The following is a 16,471-nucleotide window of genomic DNA, read 5'->3' as shown; positions in this document are numbered from 1 at the left end:
CAATACATTTAAAGACCTTTTTATATTTCTTCAACAGATAAAAGAAAACTGGCACTGGTGTTTGTTCCATGACTAAAAACAAATTGTTCTCCCAACACATCCCACTCATTATAATCTCTTCTATTTATATAGATTTCTTGAAGGAAAACATAATTCATTATCTCTAAGTATTCTAAATTTATCGTCTGTCCATGTATTTAACAAACCTATTCTCAAACACTTCATAACTCCATGAACTCACAGAGGATAGAGAGCGAAAAGAACCAAAAGTGTAAAATTAAGTGTAATTTAATCATTATGTACAACCGTACAACTGATGCTTTATTCCTACATACTTTCTTTTGAAATTGTCTTTAGCCAAAATAATTTTTGGTTTGTTTGTTTAAAAAAGCATTGTGTGCCGTGTTTGGTTTCTTCCTATATTTCTGATTACTACAGTGGACAGCATCTGTATCCCACTCTTAACCCGAATTACTTGACTTTACTAGAAATTGCACAGAAACCTGTTGCCTTAAACCATTTAAGTTTTTACACAAGGTGAAACTAAAGAGATCAAGCATAACACATTAAGTGGATGCAGTAGACAAATCAAGTTTACATTAGTAGTCTTTACTTAAAATCATTAGTTCACATATTTATTTTTATTTGGAGTGTATGTTGTATAAAATAACTATTTTATGTTACACAAATGTTATATTTGTGTAATGTCTTATACTATTTATATTTTGAGATATATATAAATGCATTCTGTCACATAAATTGGAGGGGAAGAAAATTAAACCATTCATTTCAATGTTCCAATGTTTTTTTATTCATTGTTGACAAAAAAAAAAAAAAAAAAAACATTTAACACTTCAATGTAATAAACTTGTCAACCAAAAGACAAGTAAAAATAAGCATTGAAACTGCTTGCAAGTTCAATCAGAATGCACATAGCTTTTAGCATGGTTTCAATGTTGTCCATCATAACTTCTTCCTCAATGATGATGTTCAATGACGCTTGATTGAGACGGAGAGAAGACGAGAGCACAACACCTTCATGCTCAATGAGGAGGATTCTAATGTCCAGATGGCAGAATGAGTCATCGTCATTAGAGTCCTAACATAAGAGCACAATCATGACATTTCTCATTAAATAACCATCAATAATGTTAAGCAATAGAGTCTAGTCATGAGACAATCAAACACACGAAGGAATGTGTGAATTGGTTATGACTGCTGGAGTATATTAAAGAGATAGTCTACCCAAAAATAACAATTCCGTCATCACAATGATCATGGGCCCAAAGCCATTACATATTCAAAACAGTAATATCCTATACTAAACCTAAACTAATCTTTACAAACTATATATCATTTGAAAGCTTACAATCTCTAGTTTTCATATTTGGTGACTGATTTTCAAAATACTGATTTGAAATAGCAATGAACATGAAAAATCATGAAAGAATGGTAGAAACTTCCCATATTACTTCTGAATAGAATGTCTACTTCATAAATTGTATGAAAATTGTGGAAATAATGGTTCAGATCACTCAAACCACACATGGAAAACCACATAACCTAACAAAGTTTGGTACTGCGCCCAAACAAAATCTTACTGAAAGCTCATTTTTTGAGATATCAACCTACATTTTGAAACACAACTTGTTCAGATTTTTTACTTTGATTTTTATGCAGTTCTAGAGTCGCACAGGTTTTAAAAATATTTATTTTATATAAAATATGAATAATTACATTTTTTACATTGTACATTTCCATAAACTCAAACTTTTATAACTTTTTTTCTGTTTCACTTTCTTAATTTATTTCACTTCTACAATACCTGCATGTACAACTTCACAATGGGAAGATTGTTGCTAATGCACTGCAACTGAATACAGTTACTAGTGCTTAGGCATTATTTATACAACATTGGCTGTGAATCTGAATAAAATGTGTCTTTACACAAAACATTAGCATAATTAAACCTGTATGTATTAAAAGCCATATCCACCTTTCACTTATTTATGAAAAAAGCTATAAAAATCATGACTGAGATTATCTTAAATTTATACTGTTTTTGAGAGGATATATAGATGAATTTACTCACTTTTTCAATTTGTCCTTTCAGGGAGATATATACTCTACTATACTCCATTCTGCTGGTTTTGCCATTTTTGCTTTCTACCTCCTCTGGACACTCAAAGGGAGCAGTTTTGCAGTTTTTGGATGCAGGACCAAGAAAAGTACATGCATGTCCAAATTTCATGGACAATATGTAATTTTTAATAATATAAGCCACACCCGTTTCAAACAGTTGGGTGTCGCCGTCCACAGGAGCCATAAAGGTTCTCTCACCATTAGTGAGGGCCGGTGGTCGTTTAGAAAGACCCAATCTTAACTTTATTTGTGGACACCTCATATGTTTTTGTGTGGCGGTTTGTGTGGTTGTCCACTCAGATGAGCCGTCTGAAAGCAGGTCGGCTGTACGTGAGCTTGCAACTGACATTCTGGAGGGTGACAGAAAATACACATTGACTCAATAAGCTTTGGACTTGAAAAAGCAAGACAGAAGATCAATGGCAATTCAGTATGCAAATAATAAATCTACATCATCAGTGTCCAATAGGTTCAGCATTCAGTCAGTTTAGTGCAGGGGTATCAAACTCATTTTAGGTAAAGGGCCGGATGGGAAAAAAATGTAACCATGTGCCGGCCGAATACCCTTTTTAAACCTTAGTGCGCTGACAATAAGCCTACATTAATATTAAAAATACAAACTACAAATTAATAAAACTAGAAAATTAAAACTGTGAAAACAGTGAAAAGACTGTTAATAATGTTTTATTTAATATTTTTTATAAGGGTGGCCCGATTATGATTTTCTATTGCTGATTCCAATTTTTTTCAAGCAAATTGGCCAATTCCAATAGCCGATTTCTTCCTTTAAGCAAATTTATTTGTTGTTTATTTGCTCTATAACATCTGTCTTCAGCCATTTGAAATGTAATCATGATGCAAACAAAGAGGCTACACACATGTAGCATGCATGATAATTATTTTATTATTTCAATTAGATTGTATAATTTCAAGATTTAAAGCAAAAACTAAATGGTCTGACTTTTGTTTTGTGAAATTATGCTAGAAGACACCTGCACAAAACAAAAACAGCAGACGGACTGAATGAAAACGCAAATTCACTTTCTGTCAGTAGGTGGCGCTTTGGGTAAAATCATGTCTAGGCTATATAGCTATGCCACTTTATTATTTATTGTGCATTTCCCCTTTAAGAGCCACTATCCAAATAAGGTGTGATTTCAGAAAACACTGGTTACACACGTTTTGTTGGCTTTTTGGTGAGCTTTAATGGTTTGTTTTAGTTGTATCAGAGAATGTCTAATAAGGGGAGAACTTCCACTCTCAGTAAACTTCCGGCTTCTGAACTGGTTGCAGTTCCACTCTGGTTCCATATGAGGGCGCTCACAGGACGAGTGCAGAATGAATGGAGGTCTATGGCAGTATACCCCTCAAAATCCACTTTTCTCAGGATATAATTTTTTGTCTAGGGTTAGGTTATATTAGGTTATATTTTCTCATCCAACAGCATTCCAAACATAATATGCTTCCTGGCAAAAGTGGACAGTGAATGAATCTTTGTCTCCAACCAATAAGACATATTTTCCCCAAAAGTATTTGAAAACACACACACACACACACACACAAAAGGATCAGTGTCTCTGTCAACTTGACAAAAAATACAGGCATTTTCTTCTAAATTAAACCGATGTCTTAAAAAAATCACTTGACGGGTATACCCCATTGAATATTTTATAATGAGTTTCCTTAGCTTTAGGAGCCACTGGAAAGTTAATATACTGTGTTCACAATTTTTTAACAAATGGTTTATCATTAGCTTGCAAAACACAGTTATTATACAGAAATGTCAGATATAATATAACAAGAGCGAATAAGTTTGTTTGTAAGCATTGTCCTGAGGTCATCACCATTGAAGAGAAGGGAAGAGAAGTTCACAAGATCAGTCTGGCATGTTGACAGAAGTGTTTTGTACAAAATTTATAAAACTTTTTGGAATGGCATTTAAGACACGCTCAAATTGTTTGCGTTCACATTGTAAATTATATTTAGAACAAAAGTCTTTAAAAGTTAACAATCTTCCATCTTCATCCATTAAATGAAGAACTGACCAAATACCTTTTTCAGGCCAATCAAGAACACAGAGACTTGTATCTAGATACAATAAATATATTGTTCCATATAGGGATTCTATGTGGAGAAAAGTTGTAGGTATATAATAATAACTTCCAATATAACAAAATCTGCTGGTGAAAGGAAGATAATTTGATTGGCAGTCTGGAAACAGTAAAATCACATCTCAGTAGAAAATCAATTCCACCCAACTTTCTAAATATACCTCTGGGAATGCAAAACCAGAAACTAGTTTCATTTGTTATACAATTTTAAGCCATTTGACCTTCAACATTTATACAATAGAAATCAAAGGGGCAGTGTAGAGAAAAAAAATCTCTGATAGCCGAGGCACTCCTTAATTAAAATGTCTTTATTGCAAAAGTGACATGTCCTAAATGGACAACTTTAAAATGCCCACGCGTAGCGGCATGGGGCCTTCTTCAGGGCATAGTGAAGCAGATAAAAAACTGATCTTATAATGACAAAGACACACAGGTAGAAGCAAACACACAGGTGCTGACAATCAGTATTGAAGGTCTGCAGGTAATTGCTAGGACACGCCTCTCACACGGTTCTCAGCACTAAAGCTATTAGTCACAATAATAAACAAAGAAGCAACAGATATACATTCATGCATATATTACTAGGGCACGCCTCTCACATGATTCTCAGCTCTAAAGCTGTTGGTCACAATGTAAGCAAAAACACAAGCAACAGGTAGCATACACATATACATATACAATACATATGAAAAGTGAGTAGTCACAGGAAAGAACAATATTCCAAAATCACAGAAAAGGTCTATAATCTATCTCCTCATTTAATCCCGGATAGTCCATTGCTTTGAAACTCCATATCCAAAAGGTTTCACGTTGCAATAACTGTTTTAAAATATCACCTACACGTATTGATTTTTTAATAATTTCAATGCCCTGAATTCTCAAAGATGAAGGGTCACTATGGTGTATTTCTTTATAGTGTTTGGCCATAGGGTAATCTTCGTTATTGACTCGAATTGCGTATTTGTGTTCATAAAACCGCTCTTTTAGTTTTCTTTTAGTTCTGCCCACATAGAAACACCCACATGGGCATTGTAGGCGGTAGACCACATATTCAGAGTTACAGTTAATAAAACCATTAGTCTTAAATTCTCTCTGCGTTCTCAGATCACAAAAAGTCTTACTTTGAATGACACCCTCACAATGACTGCAAGATCCACATAGGTTCCCCACAACCCTTTTTCTAGCCATGTTTTTTGTCTAGGACCTGGAAGGTAACTTCTTACAAGTTTGTCCCTTATAGATGGTGCCTTCTTGAACACAGTCATAGGCGGCTCTGGAAAAACCTCTTTCAGAATGGAATCACTTTGAATTAACCCCCAATTGGTCTTAATTATTTGTTTCATTTCAGAGGCACTACTACTATATTGGGTAACAAAGACAGGTCTAGAGTTGTTTTTAGCCATGTCTTTCCTCCGCTTTTTTTTTTTTAGTAGATCAGAGCGTGTTGTGGAGCGTGCTTTTATTATTGCTTTTTCTATTATCATTGGTGAGTAGCCCCTAGCCCTGAACCTTACTGTCATGTCTTGAGCCTGCATTTCGAAATCAGAGTCATTATTGCAGATGCGTCTAAGACGCTGAAATTGTCCAAAAGGAATGTTATCTTTCAGGCTCCTTAGATGGAAGCTGTCAGCCCTCAATAAAGTGTTTCTATCTGTGCTTTTCCTATATATTGTTGTGTGCAAAAGATTATTGTCATCTATGGAGATAGTCAAGTCCAAAAAATTAATAGATGTTTTTGAATGTTCAATTGATAGTTTTATATTAGGGTTAGTTGTATTGATGTACTCATGAAACTGCAAAAGTTCTTCCTCATTCCCAGACCAAACAAAGAGGATATCATCAATAAAGCGTCCCCAAAATACTATCTTGTCACAGAATTTGTTACTAGATCGATATGTATTGCTCTTCAAAGGCTTGTAATCCACCATTCTCATAATCTTGTATAAGTTTTGCCCTCTTTATAGTGCACACGTTTTCTCCATATATAATTTAAATTAATTTGATGAATGGTCTTAATAGCTCTATTAGAAATAGAGAGACAAGATGCAGGATAGATACACCTAGAGAGACCTTCCATTTTAGTTAAATAAATCCTTCCAAAGATAGACGAATCCCTTTGCATCCGTGCATCAAGCCTGTCTTTGCATTCATTCCATTTATTCCAGACATTTTGCTTTTCCATCATGACCTCATCCTTAGAAATGTTTATGCCTAAATATCTGACATTCGACTTGACCGGAATATTATATGCAATTTTAAGAGGGCATACATGTATGGTAATAATTTCACATTTGCAGATATTGAGCTTTAAACCTGAGAATTTTGAAAAATAGGTAACTATCTCAATTACTTTAGGAACTTAATTTTTTTTTTTTTTTTTAATTAGGAGAGCCAGCATCTCTGTAGCCAGAATAAACAACGAGGGTGAGATGGGGCAGCCTTGTTTAACTCCTCTCTTGATATCAAATCTGGGTGAAGTATGTGTTGCTAGAGCCACTGAACTATTGGTATTTGTGTAGAATAACTGAATAATATTACAAAAAAATTCACCAAACCCATACATTTTCAAACATTTAAAAAATAAATGAACGCTCTAACATATCAAAGGCTTTATAGAAGTCTAAAAATAAAATAACCCCATCATCCTCTATTTCTTGATTAGACTCCAGCAAGTCCAAAACCAGTCGAATATTGTTATGTATAGATCGGCCTCTAATGCACCCGGTTTGTGTCTCCCCATTAATTTTGGATAAAGTTTCAAGCGTTTATTATATATGTGGGTTAGTAATTTATAGTCATTGTTTAGTAAAGTTATAGGTCGTTGTCCAACAATCTGAGTCTTTTCCTGGTTTGGGAATAAGCGTGATTAGGCCTTGTCTCACTGAATTAGGCAAAACCAAGGTTTTAGTAATTTCCTGAAAAGTTGCAAAAAGAAATTCCCTTAATAAGTCCCAAAAATGGCGATAAAAATTAGACATAATACTGTCTGGGCCAGGTGATTTATCCAGTGAAAGACACATATAATTTTGAACTGTTCATCTATAATATGAGGAACAAATTCTCCATTTTTTTCAAAGAGTAAATTAGAGTCTAATATTGAAGAGGACGAAGAATATAAATCCTGATAAAAGTTGGCGATTTCTTTAGCTATTACTTGTGAATTAGAACACTCTGCACCATTAATAATGAAAGTTTTAACAGAGTTTCTTTCTTGCCGCTTTTTTTCTAAGTTTTCTTTTTCTGAGTTTTTTCCTCTTGATCTAATATAGCCTATGACCCCTTAGATTTTCTCAGATTTCATCCAACTGTGATTGCAAAAATAAAAATCTTGACCTATCATCCTCCGTTAAACTTGGTTTGTTAGAATATTCATTAATTTCTTTAATAATAGAGGTCTCTTTTAAAGTATGGGGTTGCTGAAGGTAAAAGTGTCGAGTCCAGACCAGGTGCCAATACACAAAAGGGGTGTGGGTGGGCTTAAAACATGTTTACATTTTTTACATTTAAATTACATTAATTTCAATCATAGAGATTTCAATCTTCTCCAGTTGTATTTATAATTTTTAAGTATTCAGTATTTTTAATAGACGGCTGGTCACATGGTACCTGTTACTTGTTACAGTACAGATCGGAGGTTGACCAATCACAGTCGTCTCTAATCATTGGCTAGAGACGCTTATTTAATCATTATAGTGAGAAAGTTCCGAGAGTTTCCATTTGTACGACAGCTTCTGAACCCATACAACGAATAGATTTAATCGGTTATGGTTTATAACGCGCATACATTTCCAAAAAGACAAAACAGTCCCGAATATTGCATAAATGGAGCATTGGGGTTTTTGAGCCGATGAGCGCCCTCTGGTGGAACATTGAAGGATTGTTTGTGTGACAGTTCTGATGTTTTCCTCTAGTCACGTGATGTAAGGAAGTACAGGACATAATATAGTAAACAAATATGCCTGTGAGTTTGATGTAATGACAAAACATGGTTTCACGTTATTTTTATTTTTATCGGCCGTCGTCATCGCTACATTTAGGGACGAACAAGAATTCTGTGAGAATGAAAATTGCAATGAAAGAGAGATCGATAAGAGTCACTTTTATAGCAATGTGAAACACTGTGGAGAAATACCACTGGCATTATCACATAAACTACTAGGTAAGATACAGATACGAGTGCCAACATGCTATTTTACACGTTGACTTTGTTTTAATCACTTCTGTGTGTTTTACAGATGCTCTCCCTCTTGATGAGGTTGATGGTAATGTTATTCGTACTGTGAAGAGAAGTGTGTTTTCAGAGTCTCAGCCCTCTCCTCTGAAAGAGCCCCTGACACTGGCTGCTGTGTCACAGGTCAATAAACCCATCCACTCATCATCATTTACTGAAAACTTGTGCTTCACTGCAGTAAAACCTGGGGATATTGTTGCAGTAACTGTAATTTATGAAACAGAAAAATACAATGGAGCTAGTACCATCTAACCACCAGTCAAAAGTTTGGTCACACCCATTCTTTATAATTTTTCTTGTCAACATTTTAAAATAGTAATAAAGTAATCATCCTCATCACCACCAATAACATTGTCATCATTAGCATAATTTTGAACTTATTAAGGCTGTTGTTACAAAGAAGTACATTTCATCATACTTTTAAAAAGAGAAATTATGAAAATAACATAGGCTAGTTTAAAATAATACACTTTGGTGCAAACTGAATATAATGTTTCGGACACTTAATTGCATCATGTTAACTGAAATTAAATGAACATTTATTATAGTTTTTAATTTATATGAAATTTAGTTAGTTGAACTTAAGTGTGCTTCTTTTGACCCACTTAAGCAGGACTTATGTAGCCTACGTCTTTGTATGAAATGACTTCAGTTGGCTTTAAAATATGGTGAGTATATGGTAAACTAACATATACTTTAATATAATTTCTATTTAAACGTTCACATTTAAATCATGGAATTTAATAAATATTTGTAATTCCACATTTGTAATAATGAAGTTGCAATTTAGTACATTATTTAAATGGAACATTAACCCACTACAGTTCAAATTATAGTACTTTATGTACCTTGGTATGTTAGTCAACACATCACTTTAAGTGGACTTCTTTAAAGCACAACAATATATTATTATATAACAATATACAACATAATGATTTAAAATGTACTTTAAAATGAAGTTTTTAATTTGAGTTTTTGAACTTTAAGTTGTGGACAATTTATTTTTAGCTATTATACTCTATTATATATATAGCTATTATATAATGCTAGCTTAAAAATTGGACCAAACACTTACATACCAATAGAAACACTTTATCATAAATGTATTTAGTCACAAACAGTTCATTTATTGTATTGAGTTAATTAATTAAAAAAAAAAAAAATTGTCAGTTATACTTTTATTAATTTAGTCAGTCATAAAGTTTTTAATCCGCTAATGAACTCGTGGGCCACTTGGACTCTTTACAGAACCACCAGTGGTCTGAGGATCACAGTCTGAGAAAACTGCTTTAAAACAAAACTGGACCATGGTACCACCACAGTACTTTTGTGTAAATGTTGTTTCTGCATATATTCAGGCTCTTTTGTGTATTTCAGGATGTGTTGAGGAATATTTTGGATCTGAATGAGTCTGTGATTCAGAATGAAGAGTTTGTCCGTTGTGTCAGCGGTGGGAAACTGTTTCCTGGCTCTGTTCCACTGGCACACAGATACGGGGGCCATCAGGTAAAACTGACCGTCACTTCAAACCCGACAGCGCTGGCGTAAGACAACCAGAGAAAACATGTCAACCATGTGTTATTATTATTATAGTTTGGTTATTGGGCCGGACAGCTGGGGGATGGAAGAGCACATTTGTTGGGTGAATACACAAACAGGTAAAATCATCCTGATCATCAGCGTTCAACAGAAATCATCAGTTGTTATTGTCAGATGTGACTTTTCTGTTGTAATGTATGTCAACTTTCCCATAATGTTGTTTAAGATTAAAGAATGGAAAGTTTGATCTATACTTATTGGTTTTTCAGCAAATAGATGATTCTGTCATTTTTTTTATCTAATTCTCACTTAATGCTTAAACATGCGTCTGAACAATGACATCTCTCAGTTTAGAACTGTGACAAGTGTTAACCGTTAGAGCGGTATACAATCTCTCTTTTATCCAGAAAAGGTGAAAGATGGGAAGTCCAGTTGAAAGGCTCAGGAAAGACACCGTACTCAAGGTGAATATCAGTTCCTGCTGCTCAATATTTTTAAATGCTTTTAAAGTAATTCTGAGATGTATTTAGTTGTAAATGATCTTACATTATGACTCATAGTGTGTGATTCTCTGTGATTCTCTGTTTTGTGTGCAGGTCTGGTGATGGACGGGCTGTGATTCGCTCCTCTGTGAGGGAGTTCCTGTGCAGTGAAGCCATGCACTTTCTGGGAGTTCCTACCAGCAGAGCCCTCAGGTACACACACACACACACACACACACACACACACACACACACACACACACACACAGAGCAGAGCCCTCAGGTACACACAAACACACACACACACACACACGCACACACACACAGAGCAGAGCCCTCAGGTACACACACACACACACACACACACACACACACACACACACACACACACACACACACACACACACACACAGCAGAGCCCTCAGGTACATATGGACATGCACAAGAAGAGTAATATATGTGTTTATCACATTCAAATGTTTGGTGTTGAATATTATTATTATTTTTATTTATACTTTTTCCATTTTTTTGCCTTTATTGTTTGTCAGTCTGGTTGTGAGTGAGGAACCTGTTTGGAGGGATCCGTTTTATAATGGCAGTGTCATAAAAGAAAGAGGTAAAATACGATCAGATTTGTAAAAATCGAGTAACTAAGTTCTTTATCCGTCCTCAGCTTGATGTGATTGTTCTCTGTATCTATCAGGAGCGGTTGTTCTGCGTCTGGCCAAGTCCTGGTTTCGGATCGGTTCACTGGAGATATTAACTAGAACCGGAGAGTTAGATGTCCTACGGTATATTAACTTTAACTTGGGAGATAATATTTTTTTCTCACTCTTATTTGCTTTTTAATTTCTTTTTAATTTTAATTTTCAAGGACGTTGTTGGACTTTGTAATTAAAGAGCATTTTAAATCTATAGCAACAAGTGACCCTGACAAGTATGTGGTGAGTATCTGTGTCTCTCTGCTGTTTAGCTGTAATACAAGATTATTTTATATTGTCTGATCAGTCTCACTATATTTGAATGGTTTTCGTGTTGTGTGAAGGTGTTTTTCTCTCGAGTGGTGAATGAAACGGCACATTTAATCGCCCACTGGATGTCGGTTGGTTTTGCTCATGGTTAGTTCACTCTGCTTTACTTGTTTAGTTATCATATAGATTTATCATTATAGATCGAGCTTAATACGCAAAATGCACAACAACATGATCTGCATCTTCACACAGGAGTCTGCAACACAGATAACTTCAGTCTGCTTTCTATCACTTTTGATTATGGCCCATTTGGATTTATGGAATCATATGATCCAAGTATGTTTCTTTGTCTAACTTAAACTTTCATAATATTAGCAATCATCTTTCTATAAGTTTAGTTTTTAAGCTTTTTGTCATTTTGACATTACACACACACACACACACACACACACACACACACACACATATATATATATATATATACAATACTGCAAAAGTGGAAAATTGTATGAATAGTAAGCTACTTTAGATCTAATATAAATTTTTTGTATATACTTACAGTATACATACATGGGTTGAGGGGCATGATTAATTGCATAATTTTTTTAATCCATGACTTGTTTTATTTTACTTCATTATATTCTAATAAGTTAATGTGAAACAGACAGCCATAATAATAACATATAATAATTGTATTGTTAAATGTGTGTTATTGCCACAGCATTGTTTCCTCTGTATAGATTTTGTCCCCAACACGTCTGATGACGAGGGCCGGTACAGTATAGGAGCTCAGGCTAATGTTGGCCTGTTCAATCTTCAGAAACTTCTAGAAGCTCTGAAACCACTGCTGACCTCAGATCAGCTTTCACAGTAAGAGATCGTTTTATTTTCTGTTGGTATTGGTCTGGAATAAAACAGGTGATTCGTGTCAATTCATTTACTTCAGATCTCAGCAAATATTGAGAGAGTATCCACAAATCTACCATCAAAGGTGAGCCTGTCATTAGACAATATAGAACACTGTGTTCATCTCTGAGTCATTCCTGATCTCACTTTACTGTTTCTGTTGTAGATTTCATGAGCTGTTCAAAGCAAAGTTGGGCTTTCTGGGAAATGAGGAAAAGGATTCATATGTGATTGCATTTCTTCTAAAGGTAAATATTAGCTGGATTGTTTTTTCTCTAATTGTACTATAATTAATTCATGTGATAAAGTTATTTGGCCATTGTCAGGAAATGGTGTCATTTGTGACAAAAAAATTATAATTAGGAATCAGTAAACCGTTCTAGAAAGACACACACACACACACACACACACACACACACACACACACACACACACACACACACACACACACACACACACACACACACACACACACATATATATATATACACACTTTCATTATAAACTTTTTTAATTTGATAGTGTTTTTTTTAGAATTATATATTTAACGGCCAAACTGTCAAAACTAGCTAAGTTCAGTATGGAGTTAAATCAGTAGTAGATCACACAAATGGCAGCATTTCCTGAGATTGACCCATATAATGTTGTGTGATGTGTGATGTGTTGAGCTAATGGAGGACACTGGAGCAGACTTCACTATGACTTTCAGACAGCTGAGTGAAGTGACCCTGTCCGGGCTTCAGAAGGGATCCTTTGCTCCGGTACGTTTCCTCTCCATTCACTCCCACAGCAGCCGCGATATCCATAATCATGATTTCAGTCCATTAACTGTGACTGTGTCTCTCTTGACAGTCATTGTGGGCTCTTTCAGACCTCTCATCACACAAGCATTTCAGAGACTGGGTTCAGCTGTATTTACAGCGTCTGTCGAGGTAATGTTGCTGTAATGTAAACTCGAACTCTTTAGAGGATTCAAAATGAACATCACTTGATGTTTTAATCGTCTTCTACAGGATAATAAGTGACTCAGATGAAGTACGACAGCACAGAATGCAAGGTGTGTTTTTGTATATGTTATATGATGCAATGTTAAATATTATGTGTTTATATATTGTTACAGTAACACTACTGCTGAAATGTTCAGGATTGGTAAGATTTGTTTTTGAAAGAAGTTTCTTATGCTCACCAAGGCTGCATTTATTTAATCAAAAATATCAATAAAATCAATCAATAAAAACAGTAATTTTGTATTACTACAAGATAGTATTATACTATGAGATATTATTACAATATAAAATAAATTATTTTATTTGAATGTACAGTATTTGTGTAATTAATATATTTGTTGATCATTTCTCCAGTCTTCAGTGTCACATGATCCTTCAGAAATCATTTTAATTTGCTGATTTGCTGCTCAAGAAACATTTGAAAACAGTTTTATTTTTGAGGAAACCCTGATACATGTTTTGATTAATATAAAGTTCAAAAGAACAGCGTTTATTTGAAATAGAAATCTTTTGTAATATTAAAAATGTCTTTATTGTCCCTTTTAATGCATCCTTGCTGAATAATATTATGAATTTCTTTTTTTTTAAAGCCTTACTGACCGTACATTTTTAAACGGTAGTGTGTTTTTTTTTTTTACGATGTGTTATGTTGTATTTAATGTTATTTGTAATTTTTCTATTGTTCAGGAGTAAACCCACGGTATGTGTTGAGGAACTGGATGGCTGAATCTGCTATCAGAAAAGCAGAGACAAAAGACTTTTCAGAGGTATTATTACATGCGATGTCAAACTAATATGCTGTCATGATCATGCTTATCATATATCTTAGAGTGTTTGCTTTAATATATTACTGTGAAATGAAGACATGACAATTATACATACAATGAAACATCTTCAGACAGACCATTATGGCTTGTCTTTTTCATAGGTGACCGTATGTTTGATGTATTTCTAGGTGGCGCTGTTGCAGAAGACTTTAATGGAGCCATTTATGGAGCAGGAAGAGGCTGAGAGAGCCGGATATGCCAGTAAACCTCCATCCTGGGCTCAGCAGCTGAGGGTCAGCTGTTCTTCCTAACTCAGGGTCGAATGAAAGAAATAAATCATAAATTTCAGCATCATTTGAACCAAAAATATTGTTCATGACATTGTAATCACACTTCCTAATGGTTGATCTGATTGGAGGATGAGCCATGTTCGACGTTATATATGTACATATATGCACGTTATATATGGACAATGGACATGGATGTCTTTTGTAATATTGCTGTTTCTGCATTTCTACAAAAGTGCAAAAAACTTTGCATCATGCATCTCGTTTACTCCTGTTTAACAATTAGGCATCATGTCAAAATCTGTTAAACAGTTAACTTTGCAAGACCTTATTTATTATGACATTCCATTAGCAATGATGATATAGCATATTTGCAATACATATAATCTGATTAGGTGCGTAGTACAAAGTATTTACATATTTTAGTCTGGTGTGAATGCAAGCATATTAAACAACAAAATAATTAAAGATGTGTGTCCTAATGTCACGCCAAGAACTTGTTTGGCGGTCAGTTCCTCAGTCCAACTACAAAAACCCGTCAATTAGCTCTATCTGTCTTCAAGATCATTGTTGACTGCGCTTTTTCAGCATTGCTGTCATCAGTTCTGACATGAGTTCGCCACCTGGGGGCGCTGTTTGTAGAGGTGTAGTTCTCTTTGGTGGAGCTGGAGGCATTTTTCTGACGGAGCCGGCGGATGGGTTGGCAGCCGGTGCAGGAGCTGGTGGTGAAGGCGGGGGTGGTGGTGGTGGTGGAGCTCCACCTGCAGATGCAAAGTTTTGGGGACCAGGAGGAGGAGGAGGTGGAAGGGAGGTAATGGGGTCTGGAGGTGGTGGGGGGAGCGAGTCTTTTAAGCTGGACTGTGATGCTATTTTCTTCTGGAAACAAACTTTTTTGCATTATTTTCCAGTTATCTCTTTAAAGCTGCTTTGAAACAATCTGTATAAAAAGCGCTTTATAAATGAATGTGACTTGACTAATTGGTTAGGTGCGATAGTTCTAAATAATAATTATCCTACTGTAAACAACAACAATAAAAACTTTATATAGTATAAAAATTATTACACTACATCATTGGCTATATAGCCAATGATGTAGTGTAATAATTTGTATACTATATAAAGTTTTTATTGTTGTTGTTTATATATATATATATATATATATATATATATATATATGTTGTTGTTGTTGTTATATAGTAATTTGCCAATAGTTGTCACTACAGTTGTTATTCATTCTTCTTCGTTGTTTTTCCTGCTTTGTTGGATATAATAAAAAGCACGTGAATATTCAATAGGTTATGGGCCCAGATCTTTGCTAAAGCAAAGAAGAGGTACTTTTACACAGGTTTTTTGTGTGTGTGTGAAATAGACAGTGTTGTGGAACTCACAATGGAGGATAAACTGTTTATTGAAAAGCTGAGTGGGCCAGAGAACTGGGCAACGTGGAAATTTCAAATGGAACATTTGATGAAAGCTGAAGGACTATGGGGCATGGTGATGGAGACTGACAACATGGCAGAAGGAGCAAATGCACAGGCAAGAGCAGAATTTGAAAAACGGAAAGAAAAAGCGTTTTCTGTGTTGGTGCTGAATGTGAGTACGCCCCAGTTGTACCTGATAATAAGCTGTAAGACCCCTAAGGAAGCGTGGGACACGCTAAAAGGACATTTTGAGAGAGACACTCTTGCAAACAAGCTGTTTCTGAAGAAAAAATACTTCAGATGTGAAAGGAAGGAAGGAGGAAACATAACTGAACATTTTGAAACGAATGAAGCAGTTAACTGACCAGCTAGGGGCAATAGGTGCGGTGATTGAAGACAGACATCCCAAGTCTCCCGGAAGTTCCGGGAGTCTCCCGCATGTTGATAGCGGCTCCCTGATGCCCGCAAATTAGTTAAAATCTCTCTGAATCTAGAGTGAGCGAGCAAGAGCGCGCATATGTAGCGCGCGCACGGAAGAGAGCGAGAGACCTTGCGTGTGTGTGCTAGTGTGCGTGTGTGTGCTAGTGTGCATGTGTGCCTCACGAAG

The 16,471-nt window shown here is 35.2% G+C and overlaps 2 protein-coding genes across 2 annotated transcripts in view; one reads left to right on the top strand and one right to left on the bottom strand.

Annotated features, from left to right (window-relative positions):
- Nucleotides 1-16,471, bottom strand: part of LOC311283897 (NACHT, LRR and PYD domains-containing protein 3-like) — a 158,269-nt gene that overhangs the window by 78,291 nt on the left and 63,507 nt on the right. The window lies entirely within an intron of this gene.
- On the top strand, nt 8,162-15,467 carry LOC311283907 (protein adenylyltransferase SelO-like). The gene is made up of 19 exons (XM_084398675.1): nt 8,162-8,412; nt 8,489-8,607; nt 9,862-9,990; nt 10,078-10,142; nt 10,431-10,487; nt 10,620-10,718; nt 11,054-11,121; nt 11,209-11,296; nt 11,380-11,449; nt 11,551-11,623; nt 11,729-11,812; nt 12,217-12,346; nt 12,423-12,467; nt 12,549-12,630; nt 13,051-13,143; nt 13,235-13,314; nt 13,396-13,439; nt 14,077-14,156; nt 14,345-15,467. The coding sequence occupies exons 1-19, from the start codon at nt 8,229-8,231 to the stop codon at nt 14,465-14,467; spliced, it is 1,713 nt and encodes a 570-aa protein (XP_084254801.1). The 5' UTR covers nt 8,162-8,228; the 3' UTR covers nt 14,468-15,467.

Source organism: Rutilus rutilus, assembly GCF_951802725.1.
Source record: "Rutilus rutilus genome assembly, chromosome: 24".
NCBI lineage: Eukaryota > Metazoa > Chordata > Actinopteri > Cypriniformes > Leuciscidae > Rutilus > Rutilus rutilus.
Note: the sequence above shows the minus strand (reverse complement) of the source record. Positions and strands in the feature narration are given on the sequence as shown.

Bases quoted from the DNA above. Each gene is read 5' to 3' on its own strand.
- LOC311283907 (XM_084398675.1), top strand. From the start codon at position 8,229: ATGACAAAACATGGTTTCACGTTATTTTTATTTTTATCGGCCGTCGTC. The intron at 11,813-12,216 runs GTATGTTTCTTT...TCCTCTGTATAG, and splicing joins TATGGAATCATATGATCCAA to ATTTTGTCCCCAACACGTCT. The intron at 12,631-13,050 runs GTAAATATTAGC...TGATGTGTTGAG, and splicing joins TGATTGCATTTCTTCTAAAG to CTAATGGAGGACACTGGAGC.